Raw genomic sequence first — 24,676 nt, 5'->3', positions numbered from 1 at the left:
CTTCTTTGATGATAGAAAAAGAATTCTTAACAGTAAAATTTATTAGCAAACTTGTGAATACATATAAATTGGCAATTGTAATAGTATGAAATATTTTAACTACAGAAAATGACTCTTAGCCATACTCTACGAAGTAAATATTGCTCAACAAAAATCTCTCTTGGAAAGCTTAATTCTATCAAAAACTCTTGACACTTAGTAACAGGAACTAGCACTACCTAGTACATTTCAATATAAGATTGATTTCAATATAAGATCTCTTTAGAACACTATTACTTTAAACTGTTTGGACAGAAATAGTTTGTCTAATTTGTTTCAGCTGTTCTGCTTCACTTTCCCAAGGGCAAGGGGCTGGAATTTGGAAAATGTCTTTTAGCACAATAAAAATTACACTACCATTTTGTTTCAAATCTGGCTACAAACTCTGGCAGTTGAGTTGCTTTAGGTGCCAGGAATGCTTACCACAGGTTTTCATGAAGATTTGTTTTACTTGCCTGAAACTAGCAAATTTCAGTTTAAACATACTTAAAAGCTTACAGCTAAGCGCTCTCAAAACTATTCCTAGGTCACTGGTAGCTTACAGCAATAGCAATTGCCAAGGACAGACTACTTTCTTCGCTTCTCATGCTCCTTATAATAGCATTCAGACGAAAGCAACCTGAATTATGTAGCAAGAAATTGGGCAGAAAGAGAAGGTAAAGAAGGGCTGGACAAACCAGAGACTGAACAAGACGCGTAACAGGGTGTGACAGACAAAGGGCAAGAGTGCAGAGACTGATGCTAACTCCCCATAGAGTCTTATGTAGGAGCAGGGTACGCCAGGGACAGACAGAAATAAAATAAAACCAGGAGCCAGAAGCAAGGGTGTATGCATACTGGTGCATACTGGCACGAGACATGGGGTGTCAAGATGCTCACAGCTGGTCCACTGACAACCCAAATTCACCCTAACATCAGACATTTTGTTGGAAAAATATCTTCAGGTATTGATTCTAGATTCTTTTCTGACGGATCCTGCTGAAGACTTGTAAACTGGGAATTCAAAGGGGAGGGAAAGCTGACACACAATAGGACTTGAGTCTTTTTAAGTAAGCTCAACATGTATAAAAAAGGTGTAAAATGCTGCTATGCCGTAAGTGAGGATGCAGCTACAACCTGCCCTGCAGCACATTCAGCACACGTGGGCTGCACCTTCATTACAGCACTGCTGACAACCACATACAACTGGTCAGTGGTGTTCAAAAAAGTGGAAAGCCATCTCTCCCCAGGGGGAAAAAAAAAAAAAAAAAAAAAAAACACCAACCACAAAAGTCCCTCAGAAATGATCATATGCAAAACTTCTTTCATCTAAAACTAAGAACAAGACTTTTTCTACTTGTAAGTTGGAAATTGTTTTTGTTTTTGCTTTGCAACAGTATTCTACCAGGAACCCTGCAAGGCAGATTTGAAATATGCAGAACACTGTCTGTACCCCAAGGAAATGAAGAATAAACCAGGAACTGATAGAGATAACAAATAGGGAATTTGCATTTTGACTTAGCAATTAGAGGTTATGATTTCACCATACTTAGCCAGAAGTCTCTGTGAACAGGTTGGCATCAGTGTGTAGAACCGTTAGAGCTAAGACATTCCTCCATATTTATTTTTTTTTCCTGCCTCAATAAACAAGTAATCTTGATCATTTTTAATTCTAGCTGCTTAAAGTAATAGTTATTGTAATACCAATATTATCCTATGCCTCCTCTGTTATCTTATGCCTTAAAAATATTTATCCAGAACCATTTAAAAATATTTTCCTGTAAACCGGAACAAATATTGGAGAGAGAATTACAACTACAGTCCCAGAATTAAAAATGAAGCTATCCTAATTTACAGTTCAGTTTTATACCAGAATGACTGCTGCACTCCACATCCAAATATGACCTCTGTAGCTAAACATTACATAAACTAGTTAATGCAATGGATAACCCTTCACTGACATAACAGACCTTTCCACTGAATAAAACTAAGTTTAAACAACAAAAACAGAATTACTTTCATAATACTGCATTTCTGATTTGAGCAAAATTTAAAACACTGAATATATATTAGCCTTCCTGATTGTTCTCTGAAGTCACACATTCTTTGCCACTAACGTGCCATCACTTTTTCATCCTACTAAAATGCTTTTAGTAAGTCTACAAAACAACACCTTATTCTTTTTCTCCTTTTAACAAGGGAGAAACTACCTGTGACTTTTTTCTGGTATCATTTCAGAACACTGGCTATGTACTTTTCATATAGGTATTTTTCACATTCTTTTCATATTTCTGCTTTATTTCATGTATTTGATGGTTTACATTGTGTGATCTAGATATTAAAGTGACATTCTTTCATCTCCAGGGAAAATGTACTAAATCAGTCACTGGACACACCAAGAGTGCTTACCTGCATTCTGTGCAAACACAAAGACGAGCTACTCAGCTCAGAAAGCTGATGGTAAATTATATGGTCACTACGAAGGAATGAAGCTGCTTCAAAATCTAAAGCAGTGATCAATTCGTCCATAAATAGAAATCTAAAGAGGCCTTAGCTGCCATTGTTATGTCTATCCACAGAAGTTGGTAACATACTTGACTACCACACGCAGCAGCTAGTATTTGTTCGGCGGGCCCTTCATCCAACTAAGCTTATATATACCATCTTCAAGGCAAAGAATTTGATTTTGATCATCACTTGTCTGAACTGGAGGAGGGTAAAGCAGCAAATAAATTATGATTTAGAGTTAAAAGGATACTTGATCACCAGTAATCAGAGAAGTTGCTTAAGGGCAAAAACACATCCAAAACCAATTTAATACCCCCACAAAATTTATGAAAAAGCTGTGTTATTAAACAAGTAAACCTAAAGACCTTAACTTAAAAGGCAATTATATTCAAGCTCCGCATTATACCAGTGTTGTGACGGTTTCCTTCCTTTGTTTTGTACAAATTCTTGTTTGAATTCTGAACATAGACACAAGTTTTGAATTTTCAACAGGAATACCTTCCCTGATTCATGCAATATTCTATTTTACTGTGGCTCTATTAACTTATCCAAATAGTTTTGTTACCTGCGGAGATGGAGAAAGGCTGTGTAGCACTGCTTACGGAATTCCTGGTACTGCTCACTCTGCGTGCCTCCCATGCCTTCCACCATCTCCTTATTCAGCTTCATTGGGGGAGGTAGAGGCTTCGGGTCCCGACCCAGAATGTAACCAAAGTCTATGTGAAACAGTTTACCTACAGATGAAAGGCAAACATTTACCTCAGTATTTCACATATCAAATGGCAGAAATACTCAAAAAATAAATAAATCTTTAAGTACAATTTCCTGAAGATGCTAAATTGCTCTCAAGAAATACAATTCACTATTTTCTATGAGGCTTGTAACTGTAATTCATGTCTTCAGATAGCAACTTGAAATTATGGACTTAAATAAAGCTGATCTCAAATTCACTTAGAGTACTAACAAATAAGGTAAGGATTTCGTTTGCTTTTTAAACATATGGAGTATATTCGTAAAGACCAAACCAATGTTCAAAATAAGTAGACATTAAATAGACATTAAGTATATAGTCATGTTACAGATACTACTAATTCTTTGCTCTTTCTTAAGAACTTCTTAACAAATTAAAGTGCTAAGGCACATATTGCTTTTTTCCTAGTACACCATTTGGTTGCCCCAGCATGCAATAAGTTATTTTAGTCATATGTTACATTAACCAAAGGGAAAATAAGAATCATGATCCTAAAATCCTTTAAGAGTCGTCTGAGTACAGATAATATTTAACACCTCTGAAATACTTTGAAGAAACATTAATACCATTTCAATTGTATTTTGAATGCTCTTAAGTCTCAACATGCTGAGTTTTTCCAGTACAAAAATGCATGAGTTACACCACTTGATCTCTACTTTTCCCTTCTCAGTGCAACTATGTTTATAATGTTCCTGTCGTTAACTTGACAAAAACTTCCATACATCTCATTTCAAATGCACAAGGCAACTTTTGTTCCTATAAAGAACTTGCGTATTTGCAGGATTGTCCATAACTTCATTGGAAAGCATTCACTGTGTTCCCTTTCACTAGTGCCAAATCTCACGTGAGATGCAACATGGGGCAAAATGAAAAACTGAAACAGCAATTTCCAAATAAAACCACTAGAATATTTACATAACTTAAAGATTAAGTACTATATGAACATACAAACAGAAACAGTCATCAAAAGACTAAGTGGTTCAATTTACAAACCCTATAAAGCCAGTTTCTAGGAATATTCCTGACTTACTAAATTGAAAATATTGACCACACAGAGCAAAAAAGTGTTTGTGAAAGTGTTTTGCAATCAAATTTTCGGTTTGATACTAAGCTTTTAAATTGCAGAATTTAAACAATACTAAAGCTGAATTAAAAAAGAATTCAGTTCTGCCAATGTCAAAATGTTTATATAGAAGGTACATAAATGAAATTTCATAGAACCACCTAGGTTGTAGAAGACCTTCTAAATCATTTTGTCCAACCATCAACCTGACCCTACTGAGTCCCATCACTTAACCATATCCCTTACTATCACGACTGTATCGTAAATATTTATCTCCAGGGACAGGAACTCAGTCACTTCCATGGGCAACCTGTTCCAATTCTTGGCCACCCTCTCCATGACAGAAATTCTGTCTCTCCCCTGGCTCAACCTGTGACTGTTTCCTCATATCTTATCACTTGTCACCTGAGAAAAGAGACACCCCCGTTGATGCAACCTCCTTCCAGGTAGGTTGCAGAGAGTGATGAGGTCTTCCCTACACCTCCTGTTCTCCAAACTAAACAATCCCAATTCCCTCTGTCACTCCTCAAACTTGTTTTCTAGTCCTGTCAGTAGCTTCACGGCCCTTCCCTGCACACACTTGAGCAATTCAATATCCTTCTTCTAGTGAGGGGCCCAAAACTGAACATAATATTCAAGGTGTGGTCTCACCAGTGCTGTGTAATAGGGGACATTCACTTCCCTACTTCTGCTGGCCTGTTAAATGATTGCCTTCAGACAAAGGAAACATGTTCCTGAAGTCCACGTTACGAAGTATCAGGAAATAAATTAAGTACAAACAGGTGATGTGCATTTGAAATGTTAGGTAAAGTTGAGTTTTGCATCCAAAGCAGAGCTCTGTAGTAACGTTAGTAAATTTATTTTTAGATGACTACTTCATAGGAGAAAATGAAATGTGGATAAAATGAAATGTGGATATAAAAAAAAATGGAGAAACTTTTTAATAATAACTAGAAAATGATTAGCATGACCTATCTATTCTCAGATACCACAGAACATACAAAGTCTTGCTTCAGCATTATGGAACAGAACTGCATTATCAACAGAGATTTGTTTGCCTGAGGGTGTTTTAACTTGCAGTATCTATATTCATTTTAATATTTTCATAAGCTTAGATGCTCATCACTCTTGGAAAAAAAAGGAACATGTAGTATTTTTCAATTAGTCATCCCTCTGTCCATTTCATTGAATAATAGATGTTCTATCATTGGAGAAGCTTACTTGAAATCTGTCGTAAGCACTCTTCAAGCCAAGAAACAAACTCCATCACAGTCAATTTTCTAAGGGAGATCACAAGGATGCTTAATAAGTATTCACTAGCTGATAAATACAATCATTACTTCTTGCATATCTAATTGTGCTAAAGAATTTCCTTCAATAGTTTTTTCAAGTTGTTACTGGTTACTCTTAGAGTTCACTTTTGTAAACTAAGTATTTTGAAGTAGACATTGATACACACAGACAGATTACATTACAAAAGGTGTTTAATTAAAGTTTGGGGAGGGGTCTGTAACTTATTCAAAGCTGTCATCATGAAGAATCAAAGGAGAACACTTGAATAAAACAACTTTTGTAGCAGTATTTTTTTCTAGTTTGCTCTACAGATAAATAATAATAGGTACTAATTAATAATGTAGCCTGGTAACTAAAACGTATCTAAATCATTCTAGAACATTAACACCTGGGTGATATACATTCATATACATTAGTTGGCAAATACTTTTTTATATCTCAGTCCTAGAAAAGAGTAAGCAAACTATAAGGTGAGGCCATCCCCACTTAACAATACAGCTTCCCTAGCTATACTTTGAAATTCAGCAGATTTTTAGGCTGACTCAAAATGTATGTCAAATGCTTTAACTTGAATACAGTAAATATATTTAATATTTTTCAAATTCATGTACTAAACACAGCTATAATTCGTTTTCTTTTGGACAGCTCAAGATCAATTAAACCAGCATACCAAATTACAAAATAGAGACAGAATGCTCCCTTGGTATTAGCCTGAAACTGCTACTATGCTAAAGAAAAGACTGATCAGCCACAGCTGGAGGGAACACTGCTGTTTCAGGGCTTTCTACAAAGAAGCTTGACTTATGTTGTCCTTGAGGACTTAACTAAAATTGGAACAAATGAAGAACAATCCCATTTTGGACAAATTAAATTGGTGGTATAATATTGAAATTAGGTGGAACTTACATTATTAATGTTAATAAATAATAAACTTATCAAGATAATAAATTTCATGACTTGAATTTTTTAATGCTAAGATAAAAGGTTGCAAGTATCTCAAGTGATCGTCCAAAGCAAAATTTGTATCAGGGCATGACAACCAGCATCTCACTTTCAAGATGATTAATGACTGAGATAGCCCAGCTGCATTCTTGGATATTTTTAGCATTTTTTCATCCCAAGTCGATGATGTTGAGGGTGGTGTTTTTTCCCCATGGCACCCTACGGAAAATATCACCTGTTAAATCTCATAAAGATGACCTATACAAAAACATGTTATGAAAATACAGTGTGTGGAAGACGCTACTTCCTTGTATTATGCAGACAGCAGAGAACGTAACAGGTAAAGATAAAACAAAAAATAAATCAGAAACCAAGACAAAAAAGTGCAAACTTAACCAAAACCTGCTAAAATAATAAATAGCAGCAGAAAGAGAAGGACAAAAATAGGAACTTGAACTCTCCAGCTGTACATAATCTAGAACAGCAGCTTTGTGTGAGCTTCAAACAAAAATATCACTGTAGTGGGTTTACGTGGCAAGGTGTCGGTAGCAGGGGCCCACGGGGGTGGCTTCTGTGAGAAGAATCTAGAAGCTGCCCCATGTTAGGTAAGGGCTCCGCTGCTGGCCAGAGCCCAGCCAATAAGCGATGGTGTTTGCACCTCTGTGAGAGCATATTTAAGAAAGGAGGAAAAGAACTGCTGTCACACAGCAGCTGGGAGAGTGAGAGGAGTGAGGAACAGCCTTGCAGGCGCCAAGGTCAGTGAAGAAGGAGGGGGAGAGGTGCTCCAGGTGCCAGAGCAGAAGTCCCCTGTGGCCTGTGGTGAGGACCATGGTGAAGCAGGTTGCCCCCTGCAGCCCATGGAGTACCACGGTGGAGCAGGGTTCCACGCTGCAGCCCGTGGAGAAGCCCCTGGTGGAGCAGGTGGACCTGCACTGATGGAGACTGCAGCCCATGGAGAGCCCCCGCAGGAGCAGGCCTCGGGCCGGAGCTGTAGCCTGCGGAGAGAAGCCCACGCAGGAGCAGGGGGTTTGGGGGGGAAGCTGCCACCCGTGGAGGACGAGGTTGGAGCAGTTTGCTCATGACGGATGGACCCCATGGTACGGAGACATACCTGGAGCAGTTCTTGAAAAGCTGCTGCCTGTGGGAAACCCACACAGGATCAGTTCAGGAAGGACTGCATCCTGTGGGAGGGGCCCCACTGGAGCAGGGATAGAGAGTGACCAAGAAGGAGCAGCAGAGACAAAGCCCTGTAGACTGACCACAGCCCCCATTCCCCTGTGCCGCTCAGGGGATATAGGGGAAAGGCATTTTTTGGGTTCTTTCCTTTGTTTCTCACTTCTCTAGCTTTTAATAGGCAATAAATCTTACTATTCCCCTTTGCTGAGTCTGTTTTGCCCATCACAATAATTGTTGAGCAATCTCCCTGTCCTTATCTCAACCCTTAAGCCCTTTGCATCCTATTTTCTCCCCCTTTCCCTTTGAGGAGGGGGAGTGAGTGAGCAGCTAAGGGGGAGCTCAGCCACCCTCCCGAGTAAAACCACCACAATCACTTTGATCTAGTACAATCGGTACAGTAAGTTTAAGAGGAGAGAAAAGATATTTAATTAGAAGTTTTATTCCGTGAGAAGTGACTTGCATTGTGAGTAGCATACTCCTTAACATAGATGTCATTCCTGTTACACACCTGCAATGAAGGATGCAAAGGTGCCAGCAACTTAGTTTGTCAGCTTAATCATGACCTTTCTGCAAGAGCTCATCTCCTCAAAAACACTACTCATTCAAAATTCGCAGCCTCAGCTGTGACAACTTTTTTTGAAAAATAATCTTGGCTAGTAGTCGCATCTGGAAAAGAGTACAGGAGAATCAGCATCACATCTAGGCAATTATTGAGTGATGTTTTTTAATTCTGAAATTTTAATTCTGAAATGTCACATAAAATTTATGATGTCTTCAACTGAAGGTTCTTTAAAGTTACATAGATGGTTTCTTACCAACCAACTTTTCTCATCTGAATTTAGAGGATTACTCTTAAAATTTTATTTCACAGAATGGTTAAGGTTAGAAAGGATCTTCTGGAGGACATCTGGTCCAATTCTACTGCAAGTCCACCTAGAGCTGCCTGCTCAGGAGCATGTCCAGATGACTTCTGAATATCTCAAAGGATGAAGACTCCACAACCTTTCTGGGTAGCCTGTACCAGGGCTCTGGTCCCCCTCACTATTTCACACCACAGTATTTCACACCACATGTATTTATGGACAGTTATCATCAATCCTCCCAGTATTAGTCTGGTTGTGAAATCTGTGCAACACGTTGCTTTTCCTAAAGGCTTTTAAATTCCATGTTTTAAAATCAAACATTTCCCTCCTTCAACTTACAGTCAGTGCCATAACACATGTATACCTCAATCTTATATAATGTTTTTACTCTGGCTTCTAATCCATCTTCTTCAGTTATTACATCTTAATTTGAGAAGGCTCTAAATTATTAGCCATGCTTATAATTAAAGACAAATCTAGATTACAAATATTGATTTACTACTGTTTCTGAATAACTTCTAAATCCCAACCCCCTACCTTTCATGAGTGATTTATTTTTTTTTTTTTAAACAGAAAGAGAATTTAAGAAAATGGGTGAAACATTTGATCCTGAGTCACCTCCGGTTTTGCACATCTAAATATAAAGGCCATGTATTTCTAGTATATAGATACTAGCTTCAGACAGCTATTTAGAAATTTGAGTTCCTTTAAAAAATACAGGACTTTAGGCACTTGAGAAAATACATACAGATCTAGGAAATGCCTTGAGGGAGAAATACCCCTGAAATTCCTGCCATATTTTAATTCCTGCCATGTTTTGACATCAGAAGCAGGATTGTATGTAGGTGCCTACATATAGTCAAATAACACAGCTCTGGACAAACATTTCTGACCTTGAAAGCATCTCGCTCGTCAGAAGTTTTAAGGACAACATTAGCATCCTTTCAGAAGTGGGAAAGACTGTGGAACAACTTTGCGTAAACTCAGATCTTAAAAAATAGTGCCCTAACCATCCCCCACTCCCCTGCTCAAGGATTTTTTACTTTTACTGCAAAAACTCAGAAATAAAAAACAAGAAAGAAGGCATTTACTGATTGGAAGAGGATTGGATATTTCCAGAAATATGCAATTATGATGTGCGCAGACAAAATTTAGTTCAAAACTTAAGAGCTGATACAGTTGTATATTTTAAACTTTTATTTTCTTTTTTAAATTTTACAAGGTTGACTATCTTTTCCATATGTTAGAAAACCAGGTGTTCGGCAGAAAAATGGAGGACAGGCCCTTGGTGAGTTCAAGGGAATGGCAAACATGTAAAGATCCCCTGACCAGCAGTCAGGCCATAAGGAATCTGAAAGTCAGTCTTAGTTCCTTCCAGCCTTGAGACTGAAGAGAACTTTGATTAACTAAAACATGAACTTGTGGAGACTAAAAATTGATATCTGGTGCTTACAATAGCCAATAAAAAAAATCAGACTGCAGCTGGGAAGGCTGTTTTTTTCCCCATCGCTTACTGCTAATATCTAGACTCTAATGCAGGAGAAAGTTCCTATATAGCAGCACAGAAATGGTTTTATTTCACTGGAATACTATTAGGAAGAGCTACTAACAACCTGCACAGAACTCCACAATCCTTAAACAAAAGGCAAAGCAAATTAGATACAACTATTAAAGACTGCCACCAGTCTTATTCTGTTTTAACAGGCAAGCAAGCCTCAAGTTATTCCAAAATTATCTGTTCCCTCTACTGGTAAAAGAAAAATCAAATTCTGAATTTCAGTGTACTTTCTGTAAACAGCCGTCATTACTATTTTAACCTGGTTCATGCAGAAAAAAATACCATTTAGTGACTACTTTAACTGAATTCCTGTTTCAAATATGAACAGGACAGAAAGACCTCTGATGGAAATAGGTGGGGAGATAGGGTAATTTCCTGGCTTTCCCAGCAATTTCTGATGTCACCATCAAAATCTCTCCTTTACTAATAGAGCAATGCCATAGTGAAAAAAATATCAGAATGCCTAATTTGTCATCAGTAATCTTCACGTCTTCTAACTTTTCTAAAACTGTGCAAAAATAGGACGAAATAGTATGAACTGTTAAGGACTTACTTAGGATACAGATTTTCAACTCAATATGCTGGCAGAAAAGCAATAGCTGTAGATAAACTTTATCATCATCCATATAATTGATAAGGGCACAGCTTGTGCTAAGCATTTTAATATCCTTCCCCTAACCTGTCCATTATCAAAATATATTCTTATGCTATGCCTGCATACAGAGAAGAGACCAGGTATATATTGTTAAATAGGAAATACTGTTCAAGATACCTTTAAGAGGAAAAAAATCAGCAGTTCAACAGGTAAATACGTATTCTCTTTAGCAGGTATCACAGAAATGGGTGTTGCACAGAGAAATCTAAAGGATAATATTAATGTCTTAGTGTTCTGCTTTTTTTAAAAAAGGATGATACCCTGTGAAGATCAGCAACATTTAAATGCCTATTTAAAAATTTCATTGCTTTTTACATATTATCGTAGTTGGCGACATTAGTAAGTGTATTTAGCAAAGTACTTATGTAAAAACTAATGCTGAAGGAGTGCTTGACTCCTACTTTTTTTCTTCCATTGTCATCATCTTCAAATCTACTTCGGCACAGATGCTATTAACTGAAAAGCACTGTGAGTGCTATCTTGCATATGGGAATGTTCAGATCTTTGCTGTCTTACCTTGCAACTCTTTCTGAGATATAACTTATTTTAAACATTATTCACAGATGAGGATGTTTTGACTGCAGGTGCCCTATATGAGAAGCATCTCTTTCCAAATCAACTACTACTGCTGCCTTTGAAGTAAAATGGTCCAGCATCTACAAATCTTAATACTTTTTATTTATTTATTTATTTTAGGTTGACATAAACAAGCCATCATATTTCTAGAATCAGAGGCAAGGAGTCATGAAAGATGATAGAAATTTTTTCAACTAGGTGACAGACATTTTCACCCCTCAGTGCAAAAGAGTTTGAGCGGGTAACAATTTGTTTTTATGAACTTCAGTATCTGTTGCTTAATATTTAAATTATACCATATCTGTTATAAACATAGCCACCTACATAATAAAAGATGATGCAACAATTTTATTGGAATGAGTCCAACACATGCAGATACATCCACCAAACTGAAACTCAGGTAGACAGGTAGATACAAAAAATGTACTGATATACTTTGTCATATTAAAAAAAAAAGTATGTGAACCCCAAACTGGGGCTCTGTCTTTTACTCTTCGAAACTTAAAAAATTGAAGTGTAGTTAAGAAATGACCATATATGAATCCAATCATTTATTAAGAAAGTTATTTCTAACTTATATTCCTCTAGATAAGTTAACTTTTTCATTACAAGTCAATGAGATTTTCAGTAGCAAGAAACAGAAACCTTGGTAGCAAGTCTATGCAGTGTTTGAAACATAAGAATTTCTCTTGGTAGCTTAATAAAGTCTCTTAAAATATGACCAACATAAACCTGTCTTGGTATGTTACAGAACCTAGGTAGCAGATGAAAAGAATTTCAGACTTAGAATTTACTGTGGATGTGTGCTGCCCTCTGCTGTTCTGTTTAAATTCTTCAACAGTGCCAAACTAAGCCATGGTGTGGTTACTTTTTAAACACAAGATACACATTACCTCAAACTAAAACACTAATGACAACTCTGAGCATCCAAACAGTGCCTGCTATAGAAAATGCATTATATCGTCACTTTTGACAAGTGATAGGAACCTCTCAAGAGATATTTTTAAATGTCCATTTAGACAATCCCAGGCAGATAAGGGGAAATACATTCGATTTAGTTGTTTGTTCCCACATGAGCTTAGATCAAGATGCGGATGTTTCTCTTTTCCCCAAATAAGATTTTTTTATTTACACATTTCTCCTTCAAGAAATGCTTTACTATATTATAAACAAAACTTCTAACTCTTCTTCATGAGGAAATTAAGGTATTCAAGATATCATAACACCTATGAGAAGCTGCAGTTCAAACTTATCACAATCACAGAATCATCTAGGTTGGAAGAGACCTCCGAGATGACCCAGTCCAACCTCTTACCTAATACTGACAAGACCTCCACTAAACCATATCACTAAGCTCAACATCTAAACGTCTCTTAAAGACCTCCAGGGATGGTGACTCAACCACTTCCCTGGGCAGCCCATCCCAATGCCCAAGAACGCTTTCGGTAAAGAAGTTCTTCCTAATATCCAACCTAAACCTCCCCTGGCACAACTTTAGCCCATTCCCCCTCGTCCTGTCACCAGGCACTTGGGAGAATAGACCAACCCCCACCTCGCTACAGCCTCCTTCAAGGTACCTGTAGAGTGCGATAAGGTCACCCCTGAGCCTCCTCTTCTCCAGGCTAAACAACCCCAGCTCCCTCAGCCGCTCCTCGTAAGACTTGTTCTCCAGACCCCTCCTCACCAGCTTTGTCGCCCTTCTCTGGACTCTCTCGAGCACCTCCATGTCCTTCTTGTAGTGACGGGCCCAAAACTGAACACAGTACTCAAGGTGCAGTTTCACCAGAGCCGAGTACAGGGGGACAATCACTTCCCTAGACCTGCTGGCCACACTGCTTCTTATGCAAGCCAGGATGCTGTTGACCTTCTTGGCCACCTGGGCACACTGCTGGCTCATATTCAGCCGACTATCAACCAGTACTCCCAGGTCCTTCTCTGCCAGGCAGCTTTCCAGCCACTCATCTCCCAGCCTGTAGTGCTGTTTGGGGTTGTTGCGCCCCAGGTGCAGGACCTGGCACTTGGCCTTGCTGAACTTCATACAGTTGGCCTCAGCCCATCGCTCCAGCCTATCCAGATCATCCTGCAGAGCCTTCCTTCCCTCGAGCAGATCAACACACGCACCTAACTTGGTGTCATCTGCAAACTTACTGAGGGTGCACTCGATCCCCTCATCCAGATCATCGATAAAGATATTGAAGAGGACTGGCCCCAGTACTGAGCCCTGGGGGACTCCACTAGTGACCGGCCTCCAGCTGCATTTGACTCCATTCACCACAACTCTTTGGGCCTGGCTATCAAGCCAGCTTTTAAACCAATGAAGCGTATGCCAGTCCAAGCCACGAGCAGCCAGTTTTTTGAGGAGAATGCTGTGGGAAACGGTGTCAAAAGCCTTACTGAAGTCAAAGTAGACCACATCCACAGCCTTTCCCTCATCCACTAAGCGTGTCACTTTGTCATAGAAGGAGATCAGGTTCATCAAGCAGGACCTGCCTTTCATAAACCCATGCTGTCTGGGCCTGATCGCCTGCTTGCCCTGCAAGTGCCGCGTGATGACACTCAAGATAATCTGCTCCATAAGCTTCCCTGGCACTGACGTCAAACTAACAGGCCTATAGTTCCCCGGGTCTACCCTCTGACCCTTCTTATAGATGGGCGTCACATTTGCTAGCTGCCTATCGACTGGGACCTCCCCCCATAGCCAGGATTGCCGATAAATGATGGAAAGCAGCTTGGCCAGCTCCTCTGCCAGTTCTCTCAGTACCCTCGGGTGGATCCCATCCAGCCCCATCGACTTGCATATATCCAAGTGCTGTAGCAGGTCACCAACCATTTCCTCGTGGATAGTGAGGGCCACATCCTGCTCCCCATCCCCTTCCACCAGTTCAGGGTACCAGGTATCCAGAGAACAACTGGTTTTGTCGCTAAAGACTGAGGCAAAGAAGGCATTAAGCACCTCAGCTTTTTCCTCATCCCTTGTAACTAAGTTTCCCCCCACATCCAGTAAAGGATGGAGATTCTCCTTAGTCCTCCTTTTTGTGTTGATGTATTTGTAAAAACATTTTTTGTTATCTTTAATGGCAGCAGCCAGATTGAGCTCCAGATGAGCTTTGGCCTTTCTAATTTTGTCCCTGCACAGCCTCGCAACAGCCTTATAGTCCTCATGAGTGACCTGCCCTCTTCTCCAAAGATTATAAACCCTCTTTTTTCTCCTAAGCTTGAGCCACACCTCTCTGTTCAGCCAGGCTGGTCTTCCGCGCCGGCTGGTCTTCAGGCACGTTGGGAAAAGACCGCTCCTGACCCATTAAGATTTCCTTCTTGAAGAGTGCCCAGCCTTCCTGGACCCCTCTGCCCTTCAGGACTGCCTCCCAAGGGACTCTGCCAAGCAGTGTCCTGAACAGCTCAAAGTCAGCCCTCCGGAAGTCCAATACAGCAGTTTTACTGGTCCCCTTCCTGGCTTCGCCAAGAATAGAGAATTCTAGTGTTTCGTGGTCACTCTGCCCAAGACAGCTCCCGACCACCACATCTCCCACCAGTCCGTCACTGTTTGTGAACAGAAGGTCTAGCGGGGCACCTCCCCTGGTAGGCTCACTAACCAGCTGCATCAGGAAGCTATCTTCCACGCTCTCCAGAAACCTCCTAGACTGCTTTCTCTGAGCTGTGTTGTGCTTCCAGGATGTGTCTGGGAAGGTGAAGTCCCCCACAAGAACAAGCACTGATGATTTTGCAACTTCTGCCAGCTGCCTGTAGAACTCCTCATCCGTCTCCTCATCCTGGTTTGGCGGTCTATAACAGACCCCCACCAGGATGCTTGCCTTGTTGGCCTTCCTGCTGATCCTAACCCACAGAGACTCAACCTTATCAGTCCCAGCCTCAAGTTCCACAACATCAAAACACTCTTTAATATAGAGAGCCACACCACCACCCCTTCTGTGCTTCTGTCCCTTCTGAAGAGCCTATAGACAGTCATTGCAGCACTCCAGTCATGGGACTGGTCCCACCACGTTTCCATGATGGCAACCAAGTCATAGCCTGCCTGCTGCACGATGGCTTCCAGCTCCTCTTGTTTCTTACCCATGTTGCATGCATTAGTGTAGATGCACTTCAGTTGGGCCATTGCCTTCTCCCCAGGCCTTGCCATTGTTCCCCCGGCACAGCTCCAAAAAGCCTTATTTCAGTAAGCATGCCAAAATTTTTTTTTAAAAGTATCCAAAATATTTGCTAAGAGTTTCTGGACTTTATCTAGCTAGAAACAGACTTATTTTGAAATAAAATATTTTAATTTCCCTTTAACCCAAGGCATAAATAGCTTGATGTTCAATTGCTGTATTTCATCTAGAAGAGATCTTTGATGCAACTCATCCAAGACTTTTTCTCAATACTCCCAGTGTTCAATTAGAGGAATCCTGGAAGATGAGCTGATAAATGAAGCTAAGTTAGCTAGAATTCCACCTGCAAAACAATCTAAGATATCCAGCATTTTTATTTTACTACTCAGGAAAACAAACATTTCTAAATGCCAAGTATATTATATAAACAAAAAGCTTTAAGAAAATATATGCTAATTGTCTAAATGGTTTCATTGTCACTTGCAGTTAAGCTGCTTAATGCTTTCGTGGAAAACAGTTTCCTTATAGATTGAGCATTTCATTTTTTTGTTGTTTTTACTGGTTTTGTGTCTTGTTTTTGTTTAAACCTCCCCCACTCTCTAAAAAATTCTTAACTTCAAATTAAACATTTTTTTATACTTAAAAAAACATACAAAGCACAATTCAACTTCAAATAAGCACAGAACTCCTCCTGAATTGCTGAATTATTTTAGTTAGAAAAATGTATTAAAAATACTTTTTTAAACTGAGTTATTGATTTAGAATTACTATAATTATATATTCTACCTGATCCGTTTTTAATACACATAATGCAACAAAAATGACATTAAAAAGTTAAACAAGGTAGGGAGGGAGAATCAAAACACTTACCTGCTATTTTGAACTTTTGAGATACATGGGGTTTGCTACAAAGGATATCTGACTAAATGGCAACCTTTACTATTTTCACGCCTTCAACCATGAATTTGTAGTAAGTGGAGCACTCTGTCTAGTTCCTATCATTTTACAGAAAGCTGGAGAAAAATATAAAATAATTCTGCTTGAGCTGAACAGTCTAGACCATCAGACTGATGAAACACTTGGATTTTTGTTGTATAGTGGTTTGGTTTCATCAAAAACGCAAAATACATAAGTAGGAGAAAGTGCCGAAGTGAGCCTTGCTCTGACAGGTCTTATGTGGCATTTCCAGTTTTGGGATGCATCATATTTATATTTTTTTAGAAAAACATGCAGACCTGGAAAGCTCACAGAATCGATTTTGTTAAAAGAAAATCCAATCTGAGACAGGAATTAGCAAGGATCTCACTGAAGTCATCAAGATTATACCGGATTCCATAGGACTACTAAATATATTTGTCTAAATATCTACTGTATTTTGAACAGTGTACATAAACTTATTAAAATACAGCCACAATCCACTTAATAGATCTTGAAATTGCTTTCTGATAGCATGTTAGAATACCTACTAAATAGGGGTGTAACAATTTAGAAAATTGTTTGATAAAGAACAATTAGGATACTTGGACTTAGAGTTACTTTACAAATACTTATCACAGCATCCTTTTTTTCAGCTTTCAACAAGTTAAAACAGCAAGAATGATTTTTACCAAAGTTTAAGAATGATTTTTACCAAAGTTTAAGATGACAATGACAGGTTTCATGATCTTAAGGAAAGGCAGTCAAATTTTACCCTGTAGTATGCCCATATTACTTTCAAAAAAGGTCAGCATCACTCAAGAAAAAAATTGTGTTGAACAAAAATAACTTACAAGTCCAGCTTTCATGTGTGTAAGAAGTGTGACAGTAGAACACAAGACTGTAAAATAAGCCAGGTGAAACCTACACAAAAATCCAGTGCTTTTAAACATTCCTGAGTTTAGGCAAATTTAGGACTTCCATTACCTACAGATGCATAAATGGCTGTTACACTGACATCAATACCACATCTTGGTTGTCATCTCTTGCCCAATTTGATTACAGTGCACTTTATCTACTTGCTGTCTTATTCTTCAACTACCACTTCACACTACTAACAGTTTAAATCTAAACTTTGATTCACTGAATCAAATATTACCTCAGATGAGTCAATATACCTTTACATTTAGAATATAAGAATATTCTACAGTACTCAATGGGCTGTATCTGCAAGCAAAATGGAGCCAACACATTTGAACGTTACCAACACACTTGAAATTAAACAACCGCTGTTATAAAATTATACTGCTAAAAAGAATTACCTGTTTTTGTTAGCAAAAGATTATCCAGATGTCTGTCTCCAACTCCAAGGATGTAAGTAATTACACAATAACCAGCTGTAACAAGTAAATTGTAAACATCAATACAAGTACCTTTCCTGGAGAGCCACAAGTTCCACACAATTAACAACAGCATATAATGTTATCTTAATTCTTGTTCACAAGTAGTAAGTATGCCACAGAGGCTGGGAAGGTGGGAATGAATAATCAAGATTATCAGCAGTATGAAGTACACAAAGTAATAAATTAAAACTCTGAAATATATTCAGTACTGCCTAGATTCAGCTTTTACTACCCTATTATACACCTAACAGGTATATAAAAAACACTTCCATTCAATATTAGGATTAAGATACTTCAAAGTAAGATGAGGTATTTTGAGCAAAATATATGTACACATTTTGAACTCTAGATACTTACAAAACCCACAAACAAGTGTTAGACATTGATGTGAATTTGAATGGATATGTCAGCAGTATTTACAAGCTAAGCAGTAAGGCTAAGTGATAATAAGCTTAGTAAGGCTTAGTGATAAGTTACAACTAATGCAAACTGTTATATTTCTTTCACCCACTAACCAGAAAGGTTTAAATAAGTTTTAAGGATGGCACTGTCAGAAAGAATAGAAAAGTAAGAGATACGGTACAGCAACAACTGGATGACTTTTTTGATAGGAAAAAGCTTTTCAATTTAATGGACAGCAAATGCAATGTTTTAACATCAGCATCAGTTTACTGAACAAGAACTACACTACTACATTTTCTTTTTATCAAATGGAGTAGGAAGTTGAACACAACCTCCAAGGAAAAGATGACTTTTAAAAAAAACAAATTGAACTTTTCTACTTCAAATACTGATGATTCATTACTTTACATCTCCCCAAATTATGAATATCCCAACTCATGACGTGGAGGAAACATAGGTAGGATTTTTTTGCTAGAAAGAAGGGTGTACTTCTAATCTCCTTCAAGGAGAAGGAAAGAGGTCTGAGGAAAGATCAGTGTATCACATGTCTGACTCAAAACCACTCTTTTCACTAGACAATGCCAATCCCTTGCAAGGGCTACGAAGACTCCTTGAGCGCAAGGGAAAACATAAGCAGAAAAAATTTACAATGCTCACAAAAGGCACTAAATACAAAGAAAATCCTAGCTCTTATGTTCCTTTATCACAAAAATCTATGCACTGATGCTGATGACCGGGAAAAATTATGACCTCTAATTCCACGCTGAAACCTACAAGAAACCTGAACTGGTACATTGTTGCAGTCATGACAAATTAAAGATTAGCTTTTCACTTATTACAATCTGACAACTAGAAATGAAAATTTAATAGTAACAACAAGAAGGATTCATCTCCAGATTAAGACACGAAGTACACACACAGCCATCTAAATATCAAACACGAATTGCTATTACAGTCAATTGAGAAATATCTGATACTCAGTAGAATCTTGACCAATTCAAACCTACCCTAATGCTGACTCTGAACTTGACTGGTCTGCTGAATTAGTGTTAGAGCTCACTGGTGACATGACTAAGATCTACAACAGGTATTCTGACTGTAGGTAAGGAACTATGCAGGTACTTTCTATGATCTAATCTGAAGTGTCTCAACAGCTCACTGATCCCATCCTTTATACTTCATATATGAAGTTATCAGTTGTAGAAGTTTAACTTACCACAGCTCTTAACATACGTGTCCATCACCTCTGCACTTATTCCATGAGGCCCAGTCTCACTAGGTGCGTGCTTTCTGAAGAAGTTCTGGAGGGAAAGTCGTCAACATATTTAGTTACTCCACATGATCTCAAATGTGATTCTATAACTAGTAATCAAAGACTTAAAACAAGACCACAAATGCCCAGTAATGTAAACTGTTAAACAAAGAATTATCCCCAACAAACCCAGTGAGATCTAATTTACTTCTATATTGCTACCTTTATATTGTCTTAATCATCATATTTTTACATTCAGCATAAAAAGATCTGAAATTTAAATTGAAATGCAGTTCTTTAAAACAGCCTCAGATTAACAATGCCTTCAAGATTTACTTTTAATAAATTATGAATACAAAAATACTTCCACAGGAACAGGTTGATGTGAGATTATGAAAACCATACGGGACTAAGTTCAGGTCAGTAACTACATTTCGGACACACATTCTAACTTACAAAGTTTAACATGATATGCCTCTATATTCTTCAATACAACTGAGTTTAAAAGGAAGATCTAAATCACCAAATGGTACATGAATGAGGCCAAAACAGTCCTTCCCACTACTTAAAAAGACTGTTTTTCTTGACCAAGATAAAAAGATGTGTAAATTATATCCAAGCCTAAACATAAGATTATTCCACTAAATGAAAGTAAAGGCACAAAAGCTAGGCAAGCACTGGAAGAGGAGCTTTCTGTGTATCTACAGAACAAATAACTGCCCTAATGAAACACTGAAAGGAATCTCACAAAATAAGGAGGTGCTGAAAACGGGTACCTGTTGACTATTTAAGAAAGTTTTGCATGAAAAGCAGCCTTGTTATAGATGGAAAAAGCTTTAATTGTCTTTGTTTACACAGGATTAAGCACTTCAAAGACACATTCAAGAAGCTGACAGCAGAAAGATTCTGTTGCCCTGTACAGAGTTAGGAGCTGGATTCAATGATACTTGTGCACCCCTTCCTTTTGGATACTCTATGATTCTTCAAAATGAAGTCCATAAGAGCAATGTGGAATACAAATTTTAACTGTTTAATAGCGTAGTAGAAAATTCTAGTTCCAGTGCTCCAAAACTTTGGACACTTTATGTTAAAAAACAACTTCAGATAATCCAAATGGCAAGCTGTGCAGAGTGGAACACAAACCCTCAAAAACACAAAACTGAAATCTCAAGATTATTAATGTAAGTTAAATAACATTCAAACATCAAAACATTTTTTTCTTTCCTGCAGATCTGTATTATCAGTCCATATTAAATTACTTGCTTTGAAACTTCAGAAGACTTTTTTTTTCATTTTCAGATACTGCCAATTTTCATTGAAACACCTGTGATGCCCAAAACAAACATTTACAAAAACAACAGAAAAAACTTTCACCACACTCAGTGCTTATTTAATTTTTACTCCTTTGCCTACAATGCACAGCTATTTTATCATGCTTCACAGCACAGGAAATCTGGGTTCTGTAATGTATTTTGTCATTGCTCTATGAAGTAATCTCAGATTACATTTCTTTTTGTTGTCTTGTCTATTGAGATCAGTAGTTCCTCGAAGAAAGAATTGCTCCATATGTCTGCACAGCAAGCAACAGTGAGGCATCTACCTTAGGTTGGAATAGGATGTTATAATTGCAAAATGACAATTTCACGTTCATTTCTAAATGCATTATTCTATGAAAATATAATGGAATAGAATATAAATAGTAGGATTCTACGATTACAGAGGACTACAGAGAAGAAAACACTTCAGAAACTGTATGGTGATTCAGTGTAATTGTAGCTTATCACAATCTTCACAGAAGTGAGAAGAAACTTGTGCAACTTTATGTTGGTCACTGTACAATTGGAGAGATTAGTGTTTTTTTTTTTCATATATCTCCATGTTTTCAAATGTATATAGTTAACAGAAGGGTGTAACTATTTATTTTGACTCCCAGTTACTGCATTATGACCAAATGCAAGCTTCAGTATTAGCTATAAAAATGTGAAAAAAGGTAACGTAATGAACTAAATGCAACATAAATATGCTGTGTTTTCATTCAGAACGTATTGTCACAGAATGGTTAATGCTGAAACAGACCTCTGGAGGTTATCTGGTCCAACTGCCCTGCTGTAGCAGGAATACCCAGAGCACAGTGCTCAGGTCCATATCCAGGCAGCTCTTGAAGATCTCCAAGGAGACTCCACAGCCTCTCTTGAGAGCCTATTTCAGTGCTCTGTCACTATTTGTGTCTACGTATCTTATATGGAAGCTTGGTATGTTTTATTTATCTGTGTTTATCCTGACCAACTAAGTAAGCTCTGCAACCTAACTGGTGCTGTGCTTGAAGCTATCAGGAGTTGTGTGTCATTATTCAATTACATATCCCTACTCAATTCCATTATAATCAAAGAAAGCTTGCTCCAAATCAAATCACACAAAGTACACATCGACCACACATGGAAACAGACTTCAGAAGTTACACAGATTAGCTATTTAGTTGTTTAAACTAGAAAACATTAACACGTTTGCTTTGACAAGGTACCAAGCCTAGTGGCAGCTAGCAAATCTGACACCCATCTACAAAAAAGGCCAGAAAGAAGACCCAGGGAACTAACTACAGGCCTGTCAGTCTGACTTTGGTGCCAGGGAAGCTCATGGAGCAGATCATCTTGAGTGCCATCACACAGCACATACAGGACAACCAGGTGATCAGGCCCAGTCAGCATGGGCTGATGAAAGGCCGGTCCTGCTTGACGAACCTGATCTCCTTCTATGACAAAGTGACGCGCTTAGTGGATGAGGGAAAGGCTGTGGATGTGGTCTACCTTGACTTCAGTGAGGCTTTTGACACCACTTCCCACAGCATTCTCCTGGAGAAACTGACTGTTCGTGGCTTGTATGGGTGTACGCTTCGCTAGGTAAAAAAAACTGTCTGGGTAGCCAGGCCTGAAGAGTTGGGATGAATGGAGGTACATCCAGTTAGCAGCCGGTCACTAGTGGTGTGCCCTAGGACTCAGTACTGGGGCCAGTCCTCTTCAATATCTTTATCAATGATCTGGATGAGGGGATCAAGTGCACCCTCAGTAAGTTTGCAGACAACACCAAGTTAGGCACAAGTATTCATCTGCTCGAGGGTAGGAAGGCTCTGCAGGAGGATCTGGATAGGCTGCACCAGTGGACTGAGGCCAAGTGTATGAAGTTCAACAGGGCCAAGTGCCGAGTCCTGCACCTGGGGCACAACAACCCCCTGCAACATTACACAATGGGGGAAAGTGGCTGGAAAGCTGCCTGATGGAAAGGGACCTGGGGGTATGGGTTGATAGCTGGCTGAACATGACCCTGCAGTGTGCTCAGGTGGCCAAGAAACAAACAGCATCCTGGTTTGTATCTGAAATAGAGTGGCCAGCAGGACCAGGAATGTGATTGTCCCTCTGTACTTAGTGATGGTGAGACTGCACCTCAAGAAGTGTGATCAGTTTTGGGCCCCTCACTACAAGAAGGACGTTGAGGTGCTGGAGCATGTCCAAAGAAGGGCAATGAAGCTGGAGAGGGGTCTACAGAATAAGGCTAACGAGGAGTGGCTGAGGGAGCTGGGGCTGTTTAGCCTGGAGAAGAGGAAGCTCAAGGGAGACCTTACCACGCTCTACAACTACCTCAAAGGAGTCTGTAGGCAGGGTGGGGCCAGTCTCTTCTCCCAAGCAACAATTTCCTCTTATCCTAAGTTGCCCAGGGGAAAGCCAGAACTTCAACATCATAACTGAGCTACACTTTATTTCAATGTTATTACTGTTAGGTCATAATACACTCATGGGGTGATTTAAGTGTTTTCTAAAGCAAAAAATCTGATGTGTTTCAAGTTTGAATTTGTCTTCTAAACAGTAGGTAAAGATCAGTTGAGAGACTGTAAAGACTGACGTGTGAGATTTAAGGCTGCAATTCATACTGTGTTACCAGTAGAAGACTTAAAGAACCACACATCACATACCTGTATACTTTCCTCAGTAGCAAGAACTTCTGCAACCGGCACTGACTGAATAAACTGCATGAAACCTGTGACACAAACCAAAAAGTCTCCAGTGCATACAAGTTTGAAGCTACTCCACAAAGCATTTTTATTAAAGGGCACCACTAACACATGCTTTCATTCAACTGCTTCTCTATAGTAAAAAAAATTTCCCCAACTTTTCCCCAAAATTCAGTAGTTCTTTAACAACCAGTTGTAACTGCAAGTTGTCCAAATTTTCATGAAAAAGGAAATAAACCAGTCATTTTCTAAATGTTTATCCACAATGCATCTAAAAGCATAGTTAAGTTTCATTTTGTTTTGGTCTTTTTTCCCCCCTATCTTCATGCAAAGGTCAGTAAGAGTGTTCACATGATTTGCCCAAGATCACACAGCAAGCTTGCACCAAAGATTATGCTGTAAATAGTCTAAATGACTGTCACGCGTTTCAGAAGTTAATAACCGGTTTCTTTTATGAAGATATTTGAGTCACCTGTGGAATACCACAGCCACTCAACTTGTTTACTTCCACAACTTATAGTGGGACAGGATTTTCTTACACAAGCTCTTCTTTAGAATGCTGTCTTAAACAAATCATCTTTCATGAAAATACTATGTCACAACAGTCTAAGAACTGATGGAGAAAATTCTTCCCAATACTGTACTTTTAGAAAACAAAAGTATTCATACCATGTTTTGTACTAGTTGCCAGCACTTTATAGGGTGTCAGCTTCAAATCCAGATTCTCTTTTCTTAACAGCTGGGAGTGGGGAGAAGGAAAAAAAAACTGAAACAGAAACCAGCTAATTTAAAAAAAAAAACAGGAGACAGTGATCTACGCAGTTCTTCATTGAACTTAGTGATGTGCAAAAGCCAGTTTGCCAAACTTTTTTTTTTTTTTTTTTTGGATCTCTACAGAATCTATGTCTGTCTATAAAGAAAAAAGCCAAGTGAGGTCTAAAAACCCTGGAATGTATTAGCAACATCAACAGCAATGTTACCCACATGAACAGTTTCTACCAGTCTTGCTCTTGACCAGGAGAATCAAGAACTTAGAACAACAACATGGGTAAGTAATTCTCACCTTATCCATGAGTGAAATAATCTGAAGAATAAGTTGATCTTGACGTAAGTCATCACCATGCTTAAAAATTACAGGATATTTACCTCCATCTTCTGTCTTGAAGAATAACTGAGCAGGCATTAAGGCACT

At 38.7% G+C, this 24,676-nt stretch overlaps 1 protein-coding gene across 4 annotated transcripts in view; it reads right to left on the bottom strand.

Moving 5' to 3' along the window:
• PIK3C3 (phosphatidylinositol 3-kinase catalytic subunit type 3) overlaps positions 1-24,676 on the bottom strand; it is a 74,262-nt gene that overhangs the window by 17,125 nt on the left and 32,461 nt on the right. Inside the window, exons 17-22 of one of the 4 annotated variants that reach the window (XM_083817399.1) lie at positions 24,548-24,676; positions 24,154-24,223; positions 23,446-23,510; positions 19,446-19,530; positions 17,747-17,821; positions 3,092-3,260 (exon numbers count right to left, since the gene is read on the bottom strand). In XM_083817399.1, the coding sequence (XP_083673525.1) occupies positions 3,092-3,260; positions 17,747-17,821; positions 19,446-19,530; positions 23,446-23,510; positions 24,154-24,223; positions 24,548-24,676 (593 nt within the window). Of the gene's footprint in view, positions 1-3,091; positions 3,261-11,496; positions 15,819-16,354; positions 16,523-17,746; positions 17,822-19,445; positions 19,531-23,445; positions 23,511-24,153; positions 24,251-24,547 lie in introns of those variants that run through there. The other 3 variants (XM_083817398.1, XM_083817401.1, XM_083817400.1) reach the window with 3 other exon arrangements.

This window comes from Anser anser (assembly GCF_964211835.1).
Source record: "Anser anser genome assembly, chromosome: Z".
NCBI classification, from domain to species: Eukaryota; Metazoa; Chordata; class Aves; order Anseriformes; family Anatidae; genus Anser; species Anser anser.
This window is presented reverse-complemented; position numbering and strand designations above follow the sequence as displayed.